Source organism: Nicotiana sylvestris, chromosome 6 (assembly GCF_000393655.2).
Source record: "Nicotiana sylvestris chromosome 6, ASM39365v2, whole genome shotgun sequence".
Lineage (NCBI taxonomy): Eukaryota > Viridiplantae > Streptophyta > Magnoliopsida > Solanales > Solanaceae > Nicotiana > Nicotiana sylvestris.
In genome coordinates this window covers 194,387,947-194,411,727 of record NC_091062.1, presented here as the reverse complement: position 1 = coordinate 194,411,727, position 23,781 = coordinate 194,387,947, and the positions used below count along the sequence as shown (strand labels likewise).

At 33.6% G+C, this 23,781-nt stretch overlaps 1 protein-coding gene across 1 annotated transcript; it reads right to left on the bottom strand.

The window, feature by feature from the left end:
* Window positions 1–5,963: 5,963 nt before the first annotated feature.
* On the bottom strand, window positions 5,964–6,521 carry LOC138871885 (uncharacterized). The gene has a single exon (XM_070149801.1). The coding sequence runs from the start codon at window positions 6,519–6,521 to the stop codon at window positions 5,964–5,966; it is 558 nt and encodes a 185-aa protein (XP_070005902.1).
* Between the last annotated feature and the right edge of the window lie 17,260 nt (window positions 6,522–23,781).

Below are 23,781 nucleotides of genomic sequence, written 5' to 3'. Positions count from 1 at the left end.
AGGTGTTTGACTCTCCATTGGCAGTCATTAAAAAGGTTTGAAGCTTTGAAAATGAATTAGATTTTCAAAAATCATTATTTGTTGGGATTGAGTGTTGTTGCAAATAATTGGGAATATTGTTTGGAGTTTATATCTCAGTTTTGAGGGTGTTTGGTGAATATTAAACTTGATTTTGACTGATTTCAGATTGAAACTCGAAGAGGAAGAAGAAGAACACATGACATACAATAGACTTACGAAATTATAGTAAAGTTGTATTATACTTGTATGTAAATTGTATTCTGTTATAGTTATATATTTTTTTTTATTTGAATGTTGTATGAATGTTGTGAGTTCATGTCTCCCTAAGAGCAAGGTGAGAAGTTCTTGGAGGGAAGGATGTCAGGGGTCTATTTGGAAACAGTCTCTCTACCACAGGGCAGGGGTAAGGTCTGCGTACACACTACCCTCCCCAGACCTCACTAAGTGGGATTATACTGGGTTGTTGTTGTTGTGTTGTTGGTGTTTGAATGTTGTATGAAAGTTGAAAAATAATTGTATGATGTATGATTCGTTGTATAAAATTTGTATGTAAGTTATCAATACTATCTGTTTACATAAAGTTATTAATATGTATCAAAATTGTATTATGAGAGGAAGTTTTGATTGAAATTTCAGAGGGGAAGAAGAACACACCACTTACAAATTATATACAAAATACATACAAAAGGCATATTATATACAATTTGTATGAAAATTGTATTTAAGTTGTATGATATTGTAGCTATATTTAACTAGGTAAAAATAATGTATAAAAGTTGTTGATAAGTTGTAAATAAATTGTATGCTATATAATTAGTTGTATGGAATTTGTTTTTAGTTTATATATTGTTGTAGATGTATCAAATTTGTACGAAATTAATTATTAATTTGTATGTTATTGTACCATACAAATTTATATGTTGTTGTCACTTAAAATATCATTTATCGTGTGAATTTTTTTTATTTCATTAGTAAGTAGTAGAATAAAATGAAAATAATATTTTATTTTTACTAAATAAATATCAGGAACTTTCCGTTTAATTTTCTTGTTCCATGAGCTTTTCTTTTCATCTCAAACTTTCTGATCAATTATGTTATAGTGTAAATAAAAAAAAATTAAGACGTCAATTCCTCCATCTCCCTTCAGTAAAATGTTCATATATTTATAAAACATTTACAATAAACTATTAAAGAAAGTATTTCAAAAAATTTAAAGCAAGAGAAAGAATTGTTCTGTTCTCAGATAATAAAAGCGTGCAAATATTTTAAATTGTTATTTGAGCAGAACCAATTGGTGGATTACAATAATAATATAATACTCATAATTAATAACAAGAAGAAGGTATAAACTTGATGAATGGTACGAAAATTGTGCTTTCAAATTTCGTATCTTTAGCACTGAGAAATGATGTGTAGTTTGTGTTTGGTACAAAACTACGGAGAATCAGCTAAAAATTGAATTGTGTTATAAAACAATAAAAGTAGAAGAACAATATTGCAGAGAAAGAGAGAGAGGGGAAATTCTTATTGAATTTTGGGATGATTTACAATGGGGTAGGACCACTCTATTTATAGGGGGGAAAATGATTTAGCCACAAAGTAAAACTCTCTACAAGATAGACATTCACTCTAAATAGAATTCGATTCATAACATTCCCCCTTGAATTTCTACTCGATAAGTAATGTGCCTCATTAAAACCTTAACTAAAATAAAACTCAATGGGAAAAAATTCTAGAAAAGGAAAAATAGTACACATATCTAACAATATGCCTTTTGGTTGCCTCGTTAAAAAACTTGCAAGGAAAATCCAGTGGGACAAAACATTGTAAGGAAAAAAGAGTGCAACGAGCATTAACTCCCCCTGATGAGATCATCAATTCACATCCTTGAGCCTTCGCATCCCAATCTTGTGCACTAGCTTCTTGAAGGTTGACGTCAGTAGAGATTTTGTGAACAAATCAGCCATATTATCACTTGAACGAATCTGTTGCACATTGATATCACCATTATTTTGAAAATCATGTGTGAAAAATAATTTTGGTGAAATGTGTTTTGTCCTATCTCCTTTTATGAATCCTCCCTTCAATTGAGCTATGCATGCCGCATTTTCTTCATACAAAATCGTGGGTAGTTTGTCACATCTCAAACCATATTTGTCTCGAATAAGATGTATTATAAACCTCAACCATACACACTCTCGACTTGCTTCATGAATAGCAATTATCTCGGCATGATTAGATGAAGTAGCCACAATTGATTGCTTAGTCGATCGCCAAGATATGGCAGTGCCTCCACAGGTAAACACATAACCTGTTTGAGATCGAGCCTTGTGTGGATCGGATAAATACCCAGTATCGACATAACCAACAAGATCAGGAGTGCAATTATTGCCATAAAATAAGCCCATATCGGTAGTCCCTTTTAGATACCGCAATATGTGTTTGATTCCATTCCAGTGTCTCCTTGTGAGAGCAGAGCTATATCTTGCTAAGACGTTAACTGAAAAGGTAATGTCAGGCCTTGTAGTATTGACAAGATACATTAGTGCACCAATTGCACTAAGATATGGTACTTCAGGACCAAGTAGCTCTTCATTCTCTTCTTGAGGTCGGAATGGATCCTTATTCACATCAAGTGATCGAACAACCATCAGAGTACTTAATGGATGTGCTCCACCCATGTAAAACCGTTTCAATACCTTTTCTATGTAGGTAGATTGATGAACAAAAATTCCGTTTGCCAAATGTTCGATTTGCAAACCAAGACATAATTTTGTCTTTCCGAGATCTTTCATCTCGAATTCCTTCTTTAAATAATCAATTGCCCTTTGGAGTTCTATAGGAGTTCCAATAAGGTTTATGTCATCAACATATACGGCAAGTACAACAAATTTCGATGTTGTTTTCTTTATAAAAAGACATGGGCAAATGAAATCATTTATATAGCCTTCCTTTAATAAATACTCACTAAGATGATTATACCACATTCGTCCTGATTGCTTTAGACCATACAACGATCTTTACAATTTGATTGAAAACATTTCCCGGGACTTTGAATTATGTGCGTTTGGCATTTTAAATCCATCGGGAATTTTCATGTATATCTCATTATCAAGTGAGCCATAAAGGTAGGCGGTAACCACATCCATTAAATTCATGTCAAGTTTTTCATGGACAACAAAACTAATGAGATAACGGAAAGTTATAGCATCCATAACGGGTGAATATATCTCTTCATAATCGACACCAGGCCTTTGTGAAAATCCTTGTGCAACAAGGCGTGCCTTATATCTTTGTACATCATTTTTCTCATTTCTCTTGCGTACAAAGACCCATTTATAGCCAACAGGCTTAACACCATTAGGTGTTTGGACTACAGGGCCACAAACTTCACGTTTTGCAAGTGAATTCAACTCTGATTGGATTGATTCTTGCCATTTTGGCCAATCTAGTCTTTGTCGACATTCTCCAACAGATTGAGGTTCAAGATCCTCACTTTCTTGCATAATGCTAGATGCAACATTATATGCAAAGACATAATTCACCACTATATCCACTCGATTCAAATTTGTCTCAATATTGATTGGATTTATTGATAGTTCCTTATTTTCTTGAGTCTCGGGCTCAGTGATTTCCTCATGATTCTTAGAATTTATTAAATCGTGGATTTCTTCGTAAGATTCTTTCGTAGTGTCATTTTGATCATTTGTTTTCCTTTTTCTAGGATTTCGATCTTTAGAACCTAATGGTCTACCACGTTTTAGGCGTGCTTTTGACTCATTAGCTATGACACTAGAAGATTGTCTAACAGGGACATCAATACGGATTGGAACATTCTCTGCAGGGATATGTGATTTTGTTATCCTTTTCAAATTCGTAAATGCATCTGGCATTTGATTTGTTATTCTCTGCAAATGGATAATCTTTTGCACATCTTTTTCACAAATAGAGGCACGTGGATCAAGATGAGATAATGATAGATTTTTCCATAAAATTTCCCGTTTGGTTTCACCAACTTCTCCCCCTAATTTTGGGAAAAGTGTCTCATCGAATCGACAGTCTGCAAATCGAGCAGTGAATAAATCCCCCGTTAATGTTTCAAGATAGCGAATAATGGAGGGCGATTCAAACCCAACATATATTCCTAACCTTCTTTGCGGACCCATTTTGGTGCGATATGGCGGTGCTACAGGCACATATACTGCGCATCCAAAAAATTCTTAAATGGGATATATTAGGTTCATGACCCAAAACTAATTGCAACGGAGAATATTTATGATAATATGTCGGTCTGAGACGAACTAGCATTGCTGCATGCAAAATGGCGTGACCCCAAACAGAAGTGGGTAGCTTCGTTTTCATGAGTAACGGTCTTGCTATCAATTGCAGACGTTTAATTAAAGACTCTGCAAGACCATTTTGAGTGTGAACATGAGCTACATGATGTTCCACTTTTATCCTAATTGATAAGCAATAATCGTTAAATGCTTGGGATGAAAACTCAGCAGCATTATCAAGTCTAATAGACTTAATTGAATTATCGGAAAATTGTGCCCGTAATCGAATTATTTGTGCCAATTTTGCAAACGCGAGGTTGCGAGATGACAATAGGCACACATGAGGCCATCTAGAAGATGCGTCTATTAAGACCATAAAATATCTAAATGACCCACTAAGTGGGTGAATAGGTCCACAAATGTCCCCTTGTATACGTTCCAAAAATGCAGGGGACTCAATTCCAACCTTTGTTGGTGATGGTCTAATAATTAACTTGCCTTGATAACAAGAAGTGCAAGAAAATTCATTATTTAAAAGAATCTTTAAATTCTTTAATGAATGCCCATTTAAGTTTTCTATAATTCGTCTCATCATAATTGATCCAGGGTGTCCCAATTGATCATGCCAAAGTACAAAAGTATTAGAATCGGTAACCTTTTGGTTTATCGTAGAATGTGCCTCAATTGCACTAATTCTTGTCCAATACAGGCCACAAGATAAAGATTGAAACTTCTCAATAACCCTCTTTTGGCCAGAGACATTCTTGGTAATGATGAGATATTCAAGATTATTCTCATCTATTGTCTCAATATGATATCCATTTCAACGGATATCTTTAAAACTCAACAAGTTCCTCTTGGACTTGGAGGAGAACATTGCATTCTCTATGATAAGTATTGTTCCTTTAGGCAGGGTTATAGTAGCTCTTCCAGAGCCTTCAATTAATTTACTACTACCAGAAATTATAGTAACATCTGCCTTACACATATTTAAATAAGAGAAATATTTTTTCTCTTTGAATATTGTATGTGTCGTACATTAATCAATTAAACAAATGTTTTTACAATTGAACTTTGATCCAAGTTTTCTTTGTGGAATATCCATATTTGCTTCCCATTGTTTGACATACAAAAGAAATACGTGAATAAACATTAGTATTTTCACAGAAAAAGGAAAAGAAACGAAGTTAAATCAATGATAGAGATCCAACAAATATATCATTGAACGAGCACTGTCGTAGTCTTGCTTATTCCGTAATGATTGCATCTTTTGAAACCAATTCAATTTGGACTTTGTCCTACTAACGTGATAATGTTCTTATTCTTTAAAGTAACAGTATTCATTATTCGATAAAGTAACATGATGAAAAATGAGAAGTTAACAGGATTTTGATACTACTGGACAAAATAATCAACTTTGCAAATTTTGACCGGTAGTATTCACAAAGAAGACAATACTCAATTCAGCGGAAATAATAATATATATATATTTTTGAACCATATGCTGGAAATAATATTACCGTATTTAATTAAAACTAACTAACAGTATTGCATAAAATAAATAGTACTTATTGGTACTAATGACTACTACTCATGCAAAAAACTATGATTACATGAAATTTATTCACTAGCTACTACGAATAGGAAAAATAAAAATTAAACTACTCAATCTTCTTTAACCGCAGATCCATTACTGATCAAGTGATCTATTTTTCCATCAGGGCGCTCAAAGAAGTCTGACACATCCAAGTAGGTGATCTCAAAATCATTGTCAGAGACAAGATTGGCTTCAGGGCCTTTATTCTTTAGAGATGCTTGATAAAGCTCAACCAAATGTATTGGTACACGACAAATATTTGCCCAATGCCCTTTTCCACCGCAACAATAACATTCAGTTTCTGAACCATTTGCCTTTGACTTCTCATCTTTTCCTTTCCACTTTTGGTGATTATTTTTCTTTGGGGGGTGATTAACACCAGAAAAATTTCTTCCTTGTCTACGATCACGGCCATGACCACGACCACGAATAGGGCCACGGCCTTTTCCACGCTTAGCATAATGGGAATACACCTCATCCACTTCAGACAATGGTGTAGGCCCAGTGGGTCGATTTTCGTGATTTCTCATGAGCAAGTCATTGTTTCGCTCAGCCACAAGGAGAAGAGAAATCAGCTCAGAGTACTTCTTGAAACCTTTCTCTCTGTACTGCTGTTGCAGAACCATATCGGAGGCATGAAACGTTGTAAACGTTTTTTCAAGCATATCATAATCAGTGATAGTATCTCCACAGAGTTTCAATTTAGAAGTAATTCTGAACATCACAGAATTATATTCAGAAACAGACTTAAAGTCTTGGAGCCTAAGATGAGCCCAATCATATCGTGCTTGTGGAAGAGTGACCAACTTTAAGTTGTCATATATTTCCTTTAAGCCATTCCACAAAACAAGTGGATCTTTGACTGTGAGATATTCTATTTTTAACCCTTCATCAAGGTGATGGCGCAAGAAAATCAAGGCCTTAACACAGTCTTGGGTGGATGCTTTAGTTTTGTCTTTAATGGCGTCTCCAAGACCCATTGCATCTAAATGGATTTCAGCATCCAACACCCATGTCATATAGTACTTGCCCGAAATTTCAAGGGCAACGAACTTTCTTTTTATAATATCAGCCATAATTAAAAGAGGAGAAAAGTTGTACCTTAATCTTCTTGAGATGGTAAAGTCTCGTGCTGATAACGTGTTATAAAATAATAAAAGTAGAAGAACAATATTGCAGAGAAAGAGAGAGAGAAAATTCTTATTGAATTTTGGGATGATTTACAATGGGGTAGGACCCCTCTATTTATAGGGGGAAAATGACTTAGCCACAAAGTAAAACTCTCTACAAGATAGACATTCACTCTAAATAGAATTCTATTCATAACAAATTGTTTTAATTACAAGCAATTAAGGCAGCAGAAAAACAAGAAAAGAGGAAGGAGAAATAAAAAAAAATATTGTGTAACTGAATCCCCTAATTTAAGGCATTAATCATAGATTATATATAATTTGTAACAAAAATTTATATAGGGCGTGTAATATACAATATTTGGACAATTTTGATAAATAAGTTTCATATATTGTATGGAAAGGAAAAAATCCCTTTTGAATTTAAGATTTATCCCAAATTCATACGAGTTTTATCCGTTAAAATTTTGGTATGTACAAGGAAATATATTGTTTTTATTAAATTATCAATCTTGAGCTACCTAGACTTGTTAAATGGGTCGACCTGACCCGGAGCCGAGCCCGTTGGCTCTTGGCCCGTGGATCCTTAACCGAGCCGGTCCGATTTACTTTTTTATAGGTCGGTCCAGATTTGACCCATTAATCAAAACATGTTGATTTGACCCGGACTCATAACCCGTAATCCCTTAACCCGACCCCTAATGAGCCTAATCTAATTTAATTAAAAAAGTTTAAAACTAATAAACGATAAAAATTTTAAACTTTATACATATATACGAACTTGACATTACTACATGTCTTTGAAGCCAATTAGAATAAAAATGAAAGAAAAATCATACTTTATTAATATTAAAACTTGACATTACTACATGTCTTTGAAGCCAATTAGAATAAAAATGAAACAAAAATCATACTTTATTAATATTAAAACTTGAGAAACATATGGAATTCAACTATTTCTATAACTAATAGTCTAAACCATACGGAATTCGACTATTTCGACAAGACACCTCATAGTGTCTGGTACTATATTGTTTCTCCAATGTTTAGATTTAATTTTTTTATCACTTGTGGGTCAGCTACCGGTTCTGGTCCGGTCCGGTTTAGTGGGTCAAAATATTATAACCCGGCCCATGCCCCTTAAATTAATGGGTTGGTCCGATTAGGATTTCATGAGTCATGTGCCGATTAAAAGGTCAATTTTAATGTATTATGTGGGTCGGTTTGTGGATCGACCGGACTCATTTGACATGTCTAGCTCTACCATAGACTGTGTCAATTGTGCCTACGCGTCAATGCCTCCATCATCGGTAGAAATATATAAGTGTAAATAAATTTTAAGTCTGTTTTTGTACAACATTTGAGTTAGACATTACTGCTTCTTTTTAAAAAAAAAAATTAAGTTAAATTGTATCAAAAGTTATTTGCTAAACAGCTAGTGCGTTGGCTACGCAAGCTAGACAGCTCGATATCAAGAAAGAAAAAAACTATGTTATTCTTAAATATGGAGCTATTTTAACATAAGTGTCTTAATCTATGTCATTAATCAAAAAACACTTGGTTTAAGTTCATGACACGTGTTAATCATCCATGACAACTACACTAGACTTCTTTTTCTTTAACAACTAACGTTAGACTTTGTAAATCCGAGGTCCATTTCCCTACCTAGTAGGAACATTGGAGAGATCAACATATGTCCAATTTAAAAATTCCTAATATATATAATAAGAAGAGATATAAAGTGCAACGCATATCCTTTTGTCATCTTTAGGTGTAAAGTCCTCCTGATTATTGATTTCTTAACTATAGGGTTAATTTAGTATAATCTTTATTAGAAAGAGACCTTTTAATTTAAATCTCTCCAGTCCCCCCCCCCCCAACCCCAATTTTATTTTATTTTCAAATCTTGGACTCATTTGAGAGTTGAGGACAAGTTTCGATTTAGACACGTTGGGACCGAAGGACGAGTTGATTAATACAAAATTAGGTAGTCACTCTTCTTCTTGCTTAATTTAATCTTTAGCAGAATGATGGAAATTCGGGAGCCGAAGAGGTAAGACGATGAGGTGCGAACTTCTAAGATATGGAATAGTAATGGGGCGGATTAGGATTTAAGTTATACGGTTCGATTTTTAAAGTTCTTAGATGGAATCCATTGTATTTTTAAAAATATGGGTTTATATCTACTATGATTTCTTTCAATTTTAATGGATATTTTGACATAAATTTATATTCGAAGGTACTGAATTTAGATGAAATCGATGTTGTAACGCTATTGTTAGGTGTTTGTCCAAATTTTGCTACTATAATTGGTTTGTCTATCTCAGGAAGGAAAGGACAAAATATTTATCATAATTGAGTTTTTCTTTTTCCAGAAGAAAAATATAATTTGTCCATATTTGGCTAGTTTCTTTTTTTATAGGAAAATGTTTGAACTTATATAAATTGAGGATCCTTCCTTCTCATTCAGTAGCATCCACAATGTAGTCATTGTTAAAAAAAATAATATTTTTAATATCTCAAAAAAATGGGTATTTTAATATTTTTAATATCTCAATGTTTATTAACATTGAATGGGTATTGAAATCAGTTACATTTTTTGTAATCTTAAAATTGACCAAAGGTCTTGTCCGTTTGCTAACATTAAATGTGATAATAATTTCCTTTTAACTTTTAAAGGAAATGGTTATAACCGTTTCTTTTTTGGAATTGAATTCTTGGATTTGAATTCTTAATGATCCGTTATGTTTCTTCTTTGGGCTATATATAAAGCTATCTACTTGTGTTCATGGTAGGAGTGTGAAAAAAAAAAGTTCCCTTCTCTTTTGTAATGGGTTTTCTTTTATACAATCTTTATTGTTTCTGCTCCTAGTTATACTAGAAAAACTTGTTGAATCCTGAGGGATACGCCTAATAATATTCATCTCGATGTGAGCGAAATATTCTTAAGGACAGTGTCTTTGACACGCCTCAAGCTAAACCTTTTATTCTCCATAATCATCTAATTTTTACAACAATCTTAAGGATATTTCCACGTTGTTATTATGGAGAATAACGCTGCTAATGTTGTTGTTGATGCTAGTACACCTGCTGCACCAACTGTTTCTGTTGATATTCCATCACCAATTACCTATGCCAAACCTTTTCCTGATGTTTCAAAAATTGAGATTTTTGGTGGAGATAATTTTAAGCGCTGGCAGGAATGCGTGCATTCTATTTTGGATATGCATGGAGTTGCTTTTGCACTTACTGATCCTAAACCAACTGAAGTTACTTCCATTAAGATGGATCAATGGATTCATGCTAATAGGGTATGTATACATACTATAATTTCTACTCTTTCTAATGAATTGCTCGATGTCTACGTTTCCTACAAGGAGACAAATGAAATCTTGGAGTCAATAATAACAAAGTACACTGATGAAGATGCTACTAAACAAAAGTTTGTAATTGGAAACTATTACAAGTGGGAGATGACGGAGGACAAGGACATAACACAAATCAACGAATATCACAAGTTGATTGAAGATCTCAAATCTGAAGATATCTCTCTGCCCGAATAGTTTGTTGTTGGTATGCTTATAGAAAAACTTCTCAAATCTTGGAGTGACTACAAACAACAATTGAAGCACAAACACAAACAATTATCACTGAAGGACTTGGTCAAGCACATTATAATCGGAAATACCAATCGCAAGCAAGTTGTTACTGACAAAGTAAAGGAGATTGCTACAAGAGCCAATCTTGTGGAGCACAATAAGCGGCAGAACAAATCAAATAACATGTATGATAAAAGAAATAGTTATAAGCCCAAAATCAACAATCAAACCTTCAAGAAAAAAGGGCAACTGCTTTGTGTGTGGCAAACCTGGCCATCATGCTTCTCAATTCCGGAAGGGGACTGGGAATAAAAATCCCACTAAAGCTAAAGTAAATTTAACTGAAGTCAAAGCGGATGACATGATTGTTGCAGTTGCTTCCTAAGTGAACCTTGTGGCCAATGTGAAAGATTGGGTGTTAGATTCGGGTGCCACTAGGCACATATGTGCTAACAAAAAAGACTTTATGTCTTACACCCAAGTTGAGGAAGGAGAAGAGGTTGTATATCTTTGTGATTCAAGGACTACTCCAGCTCTTGAAAAAGGCAAAATTCTTCTCAAACTTATATCTGGCAAATTTTGGCATTGAATGACGTGTTGCATGTTCCTAGTATCCGAGCTAATTTGGTCTCTGTGAGATTATTAGAAAAAGTGGGGGTGAAAGTTTTTTTTGAATCTGATAAGGTTGTGTTGACCAAGAATAATAATTTTGTTGGCTAGGTTTATTATAATCATGGATTGTTTGTACTCATTGTTATGAATGAAAATGCTAGTACTTCTGCTTACTTGATTGATTCTTTTAATTTATGGCATGCTAGATTAGGACATGTTAGTTTATCTTATATTAAGAAAATGCATTCTGAAGGTTTTACTTCAAATATTGATAAGTGTGAAATTTGTGCAGAAGCTAAACAAACTAAGAAATCATGTGTTTCAGTATTCAGAGAATCTAAATTATTAAGTTTAATCCATACTGATTTAGCATACTTGAAACAAACTATGACTAGAGGAGGAAAAAATATAATGTGACTTTTATAGACGATTTTTCTATTATTTGTTGAGAAATAAATATGAAGCTTTTGATAAGCTTTTAATTTATAAATCTGAAGTAAAAAATCAATTGGATAAGAAAATCAAAAGAGTTAGATCCGACAGAGGTAGTAAATTTATTTTGTTGAATGATTATTGTGAGAAAGAAGGCATAATTCACGAGATAATTTCGCCATATTCTCCACAATCAAATGGTGTAGCGGAAAGAAAAAAAATAGGACCTTAAAGGAAATGATGAATAGCATGCTTGTTAGTTCTGGTGCCCCGAATAATCTTTGGCGTGAAGCCATTTTATCTGCTTGTCATTTACAAAATAGGATTCCTTATAAGAAAACGGGTAAAACTCCTTATGAGTTGTGGAAAGGCTATCCCCCTAATTTGAAATATTTGAAAGTGTGGGGGTGCCTTGCTAAAGTTATGTTACCCGAACCTAAGAAAAGAAAAATAGAATCTAAAACATCTGACTGTATGTTTATTGGGTATGCTGAAAGCAGTGCAGAATATAAATTTTTAGTAGTCAAATGTGATATACTTGAAAATAATGCTATTGTTGAAACAAAAAATACTGAATTTTTTGAAAATATTTTCCTTTTAAAATTTGAGAATATTGATGCTCGTATTATTCCAAGTAATAATATGTCACATGTTCCAATTATTCAAAATGATTTTGAAAGTAAGGACTTAAGAAGAAGCAAAAGAACAAGGAAAGAAAAATCTTTTGATAATGATTTTTATACTTATCTTGTGGATAATGATCCTTTAATATATTCTGAAACTATTTCTTCATCTGATGCCTCATTTTGGAAAGAAGCTATTGATGTAGAAATAAATTCAATTTTACAAAATAAAACTTGGACTTTAGTTGATTTACCTTCGGGAGCTAAACCCATTGGTTGTAAATAGATTTTTAAGAAGAAACTCTATCCGGATGGTTCCATTGATAATTACAAAGCTAGACTTATTGCAAAAAGGTTTATTCAAAAGTAAAATATTGATTATTTTAATACTTATGCTCCTGTAACTAGAATTTCCTTAATTCGTGTTTTACTTGCCTTGACTTCTATTCATAAACTTTTTATTCACCAAATGGATATTAAAACTGCATTTTTAAATGGCGACTTGGACGAGAAAATTTACATAGAGCAACCTGAAGGTTGTATATTGTCTTGCCAAGAAAATAAAGTATGTAGATTGTTAAAATCTTTGTATGGTCTAAAGCAAGCACCTAAATAGTGGCATGAAAAATTTGATCAAGTATTGATTAATGATGGTTTTTCATCAATTGAAGTAGATAATGTGTTTATACAAAATGTGTAGATGGTACATGTGTTATTATTTGCCTATATGTGGATGACATGCTTATTTTTAGTTCCAATCTTGATTTGGTACATAAAACCAAAAAATTTTTATCTTTTAATTTTGAGATGAAAGACATGGGAGAAGCTAGTGTTATTTTAGGCATGAAAATTATAACAGATGGCAATTGTATGATTTTGACTCAAGAACATTATGTTGAAAGAATTCTTAAAAAAATTGATAATTTTGATGTGGTACCTGTAAGCACTCTTTATTATGCTACTAGTCAATTAAAAAAGAAGAAAGGAGATGTTATAGATCAAAATAAATATGCTCAAGTTATTGGTAGTCTAATGCATTTGATGAATTTTACTAGACCTGATATTGCATATGTTGTGTGTAAATTGGGTAGATATACTCAAAACCCGAGTCATGATCATTGGAATACATTAGTAAAAGTAATGAAATATTTGAGAGATACCATAAACTATGGTATTAAATATAGTGAATTTTCCACTGTATTAGAAGGATACAGTGATGCTAACTGGATCTCTGATTCAGATAAGACAAAATTCACTAGTGGTTATGGGTTCACCCTCGGTAGGGGTGTTGTGGTATGGAAATCAGCTAAACAAATAATAATAGCTAGATATACCATAGAATCTGAGTTTGTGGCATTGGAATTGGCTGGCAATGAGGCCGAGTGGTTAAAGAATCTTTTGGCAAGTATTCCACTAGGAATTAAACTGATACTGTCACGACCCAAAAATCTCTCCAAAGAAGTCATGATGACACCTAGTTTCTAAACTAGGTAAGCCTAACATTTACTGTAATAATATGGGTATTTACTAACTTTAAATTAAATTACTCTGAACAAAATACAATTTCCAAAACTGGTAGTACAAGTCATAAGCTTTTCTAAGAGTTATACAAAATAAATACAGCACTGTTCCGAACAAAAGGAACAAATGGAAATAAGTACAATTGAAGGTGACTCCGAGGACCGCGAAGGCTGCAGCAGGTTTACCTCGAGTCTCCACTGCAACGAACATCATCTATTGATCAAATACCTGGATCTGTATACAAAAATGTACAGAAGTGTAGTATCAGCACAACCGACCCCATGTGCTGATAAGTGCCTAGCCTAACCTCGGCGAAGTAGTGACGAGACTAGGACCAGACTACCAAATAAACCTGTGCCATATAACGTACAAAAATAATAGGAAGCAGATAACAATGATGGCAACAATGATCAACCAGTGATATAAATAGCAGGCAACAAGAACACCATAAATGTTTCTCAACAAATAATAAATACAAGTGCAATCAATTAATCAAGTCCTTCAAATATAAATCTTTCGCCTATAAATCCTTCAAGTAATAATCTCTAAGATAATATGCTTTTCAATAAATATATTTTGAATATATTTCCTTCAAATAAATATCTTTCAGATAAACATCTTTCGAATATAATTCTTTCGAGTAAAGGTCACCTTGTGACACCTCATTTCATAATCATAAATAATATAGGTCTCAACTCACTTTCATATTTTCACAGCACCTCGTGCCCATATTTATGTCATAACCGCACGGACAACTCACGTGTCATTATATAAAACCATAATATTTTTCCCGACACCTTGTGCCCACATATTTCTGTCTCACATTGCACAACAATATTCTCATGTTACTCAGCTCATAGGTTCCATAACCCAATACAATTAAGAATGTTCAAGGAGCCTCATTCACTTAACATAAAGTAGAGTACAACTTCCAACCCAATTAGGAAATCAACAAGAAAAGACGAAGTTATTTTTAGATATCATTTGATAAAGAAAATACCATTTTCAATTAAAGTACAATATCGAAGGAATCATTACCTTTAATACGAAAAAATTAATAAATCAAAACATAGTAGAAATTCCTTTTTAAGTAAAGTACAACCTCAAACGGTTTAAGGAAACTTTAGTTGAGAAATCAATTGAGTTAAGAATGTAACAATTCTTGCAATTTGAAGTATTGAACATATTAAAATAATAAGGCGAAGTATTGTAAACAATATGGATTCCAACACAAAGGATTACAACAGTAAAGGGATCTAAATAGTTAATACACTTGAATTGTTAATAACAAGTAAACACAACAAACAGAAAGTACACGTCATCACCCTTCTTGCTTTAACACTCTCTCACCAAAATAATACACGGCATCACCCTTCGTGCTTTACACTCTTCCTCACCCAAGCAACAATCACAAGAAATAAGGGTAAGGGAATCTATAACATCGAAATAAAATTAAGTAACAACAGAAAATCAGTAAATAAACGTAAAGGACAACATAACTCAATTAGAATTAGGAAAAGTCAAGGACAAGTGCAAAAAACAATAACAAGATAATACAAAGTAAAGCTGGGAAGGGACATGCTATCGGGGAGTAATAGATAAAAATGAAGTATCGGTAATAAACAGAAGAAACTCCGATTTCCATAATATATAAATATATATATTTATATATATAGTGGACGGCGTGCCACACGATCCCATAATATCATATATAAGTGGACGACGTGCCACACGATCCCTTAATATCATATATAAGTGGACGACGTGTCACACGATCCCATAATATCATATATAAGTGGACGGTGTGCCACACGATCCCATAATATCATATATAAGTGGACGACATGCCACACGATCCCATAATATCATATATAAGTGGACGGCGTGACACACGATCCCATAATATCATATAATATCTGACTTCATATAGTAGACCCCTTTAGGGGAGGATAACAACTCAATACCTTAAACCCGACAAGGGTATAGCTAACAACCCAAAATATCCCGACAAAGGAGAGTATATATCAATCTACACATCCCGGCAAGGGAGTACTCACAACACATTCTCTTTTTAAATCACTTCTTCCTCAACTAACACATTCATGTACGAGCTAACGCTCCAAAAGTACACCAATCACAATTCTACCTCAATCGTTCACATTATATGAAACTCATCTAGTAAACAAGGATTTTGTGTCACATTATTCGAATTAAAAGCAATTAAGATCCACGGTCATGCTAGACTCCGGTGCATAGATAACCGTCACCATGCCTATACACCGTACTCCACATTAGCAAGTAGCAAATAACATCCTAATCCTATTCCCTCAAGCCAAAGTTAGAACAAACACTTACCTCGAATGCTCCAAACTCAACTCACGCTTCTAGTATAGCTTTACCTCTTGATTCCACCACCAATCCGCTCGAATCTAGTCATAAGTTACTTAATCACATTAATAATTACTAAATGAATCATCCCCAATGCATGAAAATAGATTTTTCAAGGTTTTTCCCAAAAAGGTCAAAAATACCCCCGGACCCACGTGGTCGAAACTCGAGGTTCGGACCAAAACCCGGTTACCCTCACGAGTCTAACCATACCAAAATTACTCAAATTCGACCACAACTCGGCCTTCAAATTCTCAATTCAATTCTATGGAATTTTCTACCATTTTTTTTAACCCAAAACACTAATTTGTTGATAAAAATAATAATAGATTCGTGTAATTTAACCAAATTCAAGTTAAAATCATTTACCCCAATCTATATGGTGATTCCCAATTCAATTTCTCACTATTCATCTTCTTCCTTCCCCAAAAATAGCATTTTCAAGACTCACCCTTAGGGTTCATACAATATCTCATTACAACTTCAAATAAAACTCATAAACATGCTATCCATACTCCAATATTACATATATATGAAGCTCAAGTGAAGGGATTATCTTTTGGTGGAGGAATCTTATTTTTTTTCTCTTTTTGGTGTTCTTGAAGATTCAACCCATTTCCTATGGATTTGATCCATGATAATGTTAGTATTCTCACTTAGTGATGTTATATAATCATCTTTATGCCAAAATAACTTACCTTGAAGTGTATCCATGGTGGAAGAGCTCCTCCTTCTCTCTAAAATTCATTCCAAATTGAAGAACTAACTCATTCTCTCTCTAAACCCACGTTTTCAGCTCTTTAAAAAAATCAACTCTAGTTCTGCGTAGCCTCCTTGCGTAGCCTACGCATGAGGCTTTCAATTTGGCCAGATTCTGATTTTGGCTACGCAGGTTGCGTAGCCTGCTCTTCTACCTTTAGTAAAACGGTCATAACTTTCTGTATACACCTCCAAATGACAAACGGTTTGATGTTATGGAAACTAGACTCATAGAGATTTAATTTGTTAGGTTATGCCTTACACAAATCATTATATATATGTAGATATTATCGTCCAAAGTGAGGTCTTGTGCGTACTCATTTGCAACTTTAGTCTATTATGAAATTTTCCAACTTGGCTTAGACTTAGAGCTTTCCTTAGACCCCATATCTCTTCTAATATGCCTCGTACACCTATTATCATATCTAATTGGTATCCATCATATTAATAGACCTCTTCCACATATAAAATAATATAATTAGAACACGTCAACTTTCTTACTTCGCCAAAATGCGCCGAATTGTCTTATGGACTTCCGAATCCAAATTAGGACACACGTCTTCGTCCGAAATTATCATACGAAGCTATTGACATCATTAAAATTCTACTTCGGGGTCGTTTACTCAAAAGTTAACTCTCCGGTCAACTCTTTCCATTTGAGCTCAAAAATAAGATTTTGTTTTTTCTTTAAATTAACTCCGAATCTTACGAAAACCAAACTCGGCCATACATGCGGTTCATGATACATATTATGAAGCTTCTTAAGGTCTTAAGCCGCTGACCAAAAATGCTAATTCTTAGAACGAAAATTCGGGTCGTTACATTCTCCACCTCTTAAACAAACGTTCGTCCTCGAACGTACTAAGAACTATTCTGAGGTTTCCAAATTGATGAGTTTACTTTTACACATATACTCTCGGTTGATCCCGTATTACCGCATTCGATATAAGTACGACAATTCCATCTCAATTGAGATTTTTCCTTTCCACCATATTTTTCTTTTCTTTTAAACTTTAAGACCAAATTTCTTACACTCCGATCCTTTTCAAAAGATCTGATTTTTCACATCATCACACGATATTAGTCTCACCTGGCTATAGCAACTCGTGCCTACACACGCATCAACTTTTTAATAGCATTTAACGGTTGTTACATCCTCCCCCACTTAGGGTCATTCATCCTCAAATAAGAAGTAGAGTCCGTCCTCAAACACATAATGTAACTTATCCTTTTCTCTGCATATCTCAATACCCCAAATTTTTCTAACTCCTAGATTTTTCAGAAAATTCGGCAGAGTCTCCCTTGTAATTGGGCCTATCCACCTATCGGAGTAACACCAAAACAACTCCTAACAACACTTCCACAACTCAACAAATTACCACAATGTATATATCAATAACTCAAATCTCCGCATTACAAGCGTGACATTATCATAAAGATATCTGGACATGAAACACATCATATGTATGACCATAACCACATTTCTGGTCTTAATGGTTGTTCATAATATATTACAACATCGCCAATTAACCCCATCTTAACAAATTTTGTTTCAAACATCCAGTTTACTAACAACAAGGCATGAAGATATTATAATTACTTAACCGAAGTAACGAGTCACAATTTAACGCCACCTGGGCTCTCACCATATAGGCTAAAACTCAATAGTTACAATACAATTTTGGCAAATTATGCACAGAAATATTCATACAAGGATTTTCAAATAAGCCTAATAGGCATGACTCCCTACAAGTGCTATAGCACAAATTTTAATTTCACAAAAGGAGAATTTAAACACATAAATTTTTCACCACCAGGACCTTGTCCTTATATAACATCCACCTCAGCTTGTAGCTCGGTTTAAATATTTCATATCATATAAAAATGTGAGGATCTCATCCTCAACTCCGAATCACAAGTATTTTGCACATTGTGCCAACTAAAATTTTCCATTTCCTTTCTTCCTTCTTTCAAATAATTTTGGTTAAACAAAATCACAACATACAATGATCCCTCATACCGGTAGGGCATATAATTTACAACTAAAATCGATTATTTAGAAATTACATCAAACTCATCGAATTGATTCACAAAAGTCATTTTTAGCCTCACAACTATTTTTAGTGACCAACACATAATGATAGACATGGCTATCTCCATATAATCTCCTAACAGAAGTATTCACATATATAGATTTAAGAATTACGAAGCTCACTCATAAGTGGAGCACAATAGGAGAACTTTCCTCGATACTCAAAACCGAATCAAGTTAAGGAAATTTTGACTTTATAATAATTCGAGACCGTACTTATAACGATACCGTCTGGTGTAGGAACCTCAGTCATACCATAGAAAATATATCAACGGACTGGGTCTCCACCTCTAGGAGTCTCACCTCCACCTCTAATATCCTGACCCCTACCTAGGGTTGGTCATGTAAGTGGAGTAGTAACTGCAATGGGGCACATAACCTGAGTGCTTTGACGAAATATGTCTCTCCCAAGTCTAGGATAATTTCCCAGGATGTTCCTAGTATCACCATTTTCATAACAACCCATTTTAAGCACGTGATTTTTGCCCTATGAAAGAATTACTCCCAAAAAATTCAAAATAAAACAATTTTCCTTTGTGTGCAATTTTTGTTATTTTTGTGGTATTTTTGTATAATTATTTGTATTTTTATGAGTGCATGTTTATTTGTTTTAATTAATAAAAATATAAAATATATCACATTTTCATTTAGTATTTAATTAAGTTTGTTTTACAAAAAAATGAAAGTCACAAAAATAGGAATATTTTTGCATTGTTAGCATTTAATGTCAAATTATGCAATTTTGTTTTAATTGGTGTTTAATTGTGTATGATAATTTTTGTTAGGAGTTTAATTAGTATTTTTGGAGTCAATTTAGTTTGTAGCTCAATTTAGAATTTTAGTTTTATCAAAAATAAAAAATAAAATAAAAAAAGAAAGAAAAGAGGGCTACAAGACGTTAATATTTGAATTGAGTCTAATATAGCTATTTTGACTATTTTATCTTATTTCTCCGCAAAAGAAGACTACAAATATATATATATATAAATTTTAGTTTATGTATTTCTCATAAACTTGAAAAAATACAAAAATTGTACTTTATTTTGGTACTTTATATAAATTCGAAAATTACAAAAAATATAGTTCTATTAATGTCATGTAGTCATTTTAATTTTGAAAAAATACAAAATATTACTTTATATTTTATCTTTATATTAAAAAATAAAAATTACAAAAATAAGTTTTATTAATGTTTTGTAGCTATTTTAATCTTGAAAAAATATTTAAAAAAATAGTTTTGCTTTAAATATTAGCCTTATTTTGGTAGCTATTTTGCTTACATAGGAGTAGTTGAGCAACGTCGTGTTCTTAATCTCGGGTACGGGCAAAAGAATAATATTCGGGTTCAAACTACCCGTTTTTAGGCCTAATTTTCGGACCTGGCCCATAATAATCCGAGTCCACCACACATGATCGCGTGGGGAACACAGACGGAATCCCATACACGGGGAATCCCACCGCGCATGGGGGACACAAATCTTGGACCCCTACACACGTGGGGTCCATTTTTCTTGGCAAAGACTACAAACACACGGTTAAGGCTAGAAAAGAAGAAAGGAATTTTAAAAGGAAAATTTTGTTGAAAAGGGACAGAACGTGAGAGGGGGAAGGGATTAAAAGAATTTAAAAAGCAAAAAGTTTTGGAGAAAGGGACAACACGGGTATGGCTAGAAAAAGAAGAAATTTTAAAAGCAAACGAAAGATTTTGAAAAGGGGGGGAGCACGTGAAAAGGAGAGGAAAATTTGTAAAAAAGCAAAAAAAAAAATTTGTTTAAAGGAGGAAGAGGACAGAACGTGAAAAATTGGAAAAGGATGGGGAAAAAATTTCTGAAAATTTGAAGAAGGCACTGTTCACCTTCTTCTTCATTTTGAACGAAAGAAAAACGAAAAAAAAAAACCCAACTGCCACCTCACTGCCGCAACTGCTCCTTACCACCTCCAGCTGCGTCATCGACCACCTCCACTGCCCAACACCGACCTGCCGCTGCTGCCCCTCCCCGTCGACCAACTGTTGCGACGCCATGGCAGCAGCAAATCAACTGTTGCGACGCCATGGCAGCAGCGAATCAACTACTGCCGCTGCTACTCCTCACGACACCCTCGCCCCTCCATGCTAATCCGCCATAGTCCAAACGTCCAGCTGCTGCTTCGTCCTTTTTCAACGTCCACAAAACAGTCCGTTCAACCTCCAATAGTTCAACTCCGAGCTCGACTTGGGTTCGTTCAAGTTTTAGGATTTTCTTTCAAGATTATTTAGTTCATTTTTATTTATTTTCTGTTATGGCTTTGGTTTTAAATGTTGTTCCTAATCTTGTTTTTTTTATTCTATTTTTCGGATTATTGATTCTTTGTTTAAAGTGTTATTTTGTAATCTTGTTTTGTTCATTAGTTCTCCTTCTTCTTCAAGACCTTTTTATTTGGTCAAGATTTTTCTTCTGTTTGTTTGAGTGTGCGTTATAAGCTACATTCGATTTGAACAACTTCGTCGAATAGTTAGTTTATGACTGCTTTGTTTGGACGAATACAGCATGAATCACTTCGTTGGTATGTTTTGATGCTTGAATCATTTTGTGTGAATTTGACTTAAGGATTGGTTGTAGCTGTGTAGTGATTTGGTGTAGTTGTAAATCAGAGAGGTTTAAATACATATTGCTAAGAGTGAGGGCAAGGCAATAATAATAGGGGATTTTTCAGGGGTATTTTTGGGTGTTAAAAGATTTAAAATGATTAGTGTTAGTAGCCTGCCAGTTAATATTCAGTGTATAATTAATGAATTATTTAATGAAAAGGGAATTAGTAGTGCAGAATACACCCTGTCTGGTATCTTTAAGGGTGGAAAATCAGAAAATAAGCATGAGATTAATGATAAAAGTGTATAGATGCACATGAGAGGGAATATACAGACTGAAAGTGAAAAGCTTTGAATAAATAATGTTTAGTTCTAGCCTATAAATAAGGGGAGTTGATATAGAGAAGGGGACTGAGGAAAAAAAAAGGATTGATACTGGAAGTTGAGAGAATAGAAATTTTCAGAACTTAAAAGTGAGAGATAGGCTAATTTTTCAGAACTAAAAATCAGTCTTTGAGAGCTAAAAACTGAAAGTGAGGTTCTTTTCTTTACTACTGAAATCAGAACTTTGTTACTGCCATCTGTTGGATTGCGTTTAGTACTACTGATTTTCAGTCAAGCTTTATGGGGTTTTCAGTTTGGTTCTGACCATTGTTACATTGGTTATTGCTGTTTTGTTGATGTTATTTGCTGTGGGATTCTGTTGCTGTGCTACTGCTGTACATTGTTGCTCCTGACCTCTTTTCTCTATTTGTAGTTCGAATTCCAGGTACACATTCGAATCTTATAGTGATAAAGCTTTGAAGTTGAAATGCAGCAATAAAATCGAACCGCTTCAATAAAGCAGATAGTAGACAATCTGGTCTATTTAGTTTTTTTTTATGAACTGTTTTTTTTTTTTTGTATAATTGGATTGAAAAGAGAAGAAATCGTATAAATGGTCATGCGCTGATATAACATGAACCTTTCAATTTTACTAGATTAATGGGGTAAATCATGATAAGTAGCATATCTCTAGTTAGTTGTTTGTTTCCATGCATATATTCAAGTAGTCCATAAATGAGATAGAGTATTTAGTCAAAACCCAATTAGTATTTCGTTTAGATGGTTAAAACTAATTTCCATTAGTCCTCTTAAGTGATTATACTCTCATCAGTATTGGCATTAATTCATGTTACAAATAATCTCACATAGATAGATTGTGGACTTGATAAAAATGTAAAAATAAGGTGGTTGGGTAGTGTCAACATTATAGCTCCAATAATAATAATAAAAGTAAATAAATAAATAAATAAAGGTCGTAGTCGATAATTTTATGTATTAATAATTAAGTATACTTACACTAATGTAGAGTAGTTTCAATAAAGTATAGTTAAATTGCGAATCCATTAGGGTTAATGAATTAGTCTATAGCTTTGATCATTTAGTTAACCTCACCACAGTTAAAAATGGCTAATTGTAGTAACGTTAGTCAATCTTGTACGTTTTTTTATATACATAATTCCATTTTTAGTAATATTAGCTTATGGAATAAGGCGCGAAACAATTTTTTCATTTTTACAAGTTCAAGTATAATTTTCGTTAGCATCTGTTGTAATCTATTAATTAAATAAGTTACGGTTTTTTTAGCATGTAATTAACTAGGATTTTTCTTTATTTAGAGACAAATAAAAATAGAAATGTAGTTACTTTCCTTTTAAAAATAAATAAATAAATAAGTGAGACGAGCTTCGTCAAATAAAAAAATAATAAAAAATTTGCAGGACCCTCAGTAAAGGTTTAAGAATTTTTTACTCGGGATCGGCCGCTTAGCGAACTTCACGGCCTTTTCTCAAAATAACCCTGCGCTAGTCGCTTTAGGCGCGTATTTAATAATGTTATCTCCTTAAACTCGGGTGCACATTTATGTGACCCAAATCCAAATCTCAACGAAATCGAAATGTGTCTCTAATCACGGGTACATTGATTGTGACGTGGTCTGAGATGCATTTCCATGACGTTGCAAATTCTTTTTAATAATGAATGAGACGAGCCTCGACAAACAAAAAATGCACAAGCTGCGGGGCCCTCTAAATGTATATATTAAAATACTTAGAATTCGAGGACAGGCCGTTTAGCGAATTTTACGGCCTTCCCCAAAATAACAAGACGCTAGTTGCTT

What these genes read in the sequence shown, in the direction of transcription:
- LOC138871885 (XM_070149801.1), bottom strand. Translation starts at nt 6,521, where the DNA reads ATGGTTCTGCAACAGCAGTACAGAGAGAAAGGTTTCAAGAAGTACTCT.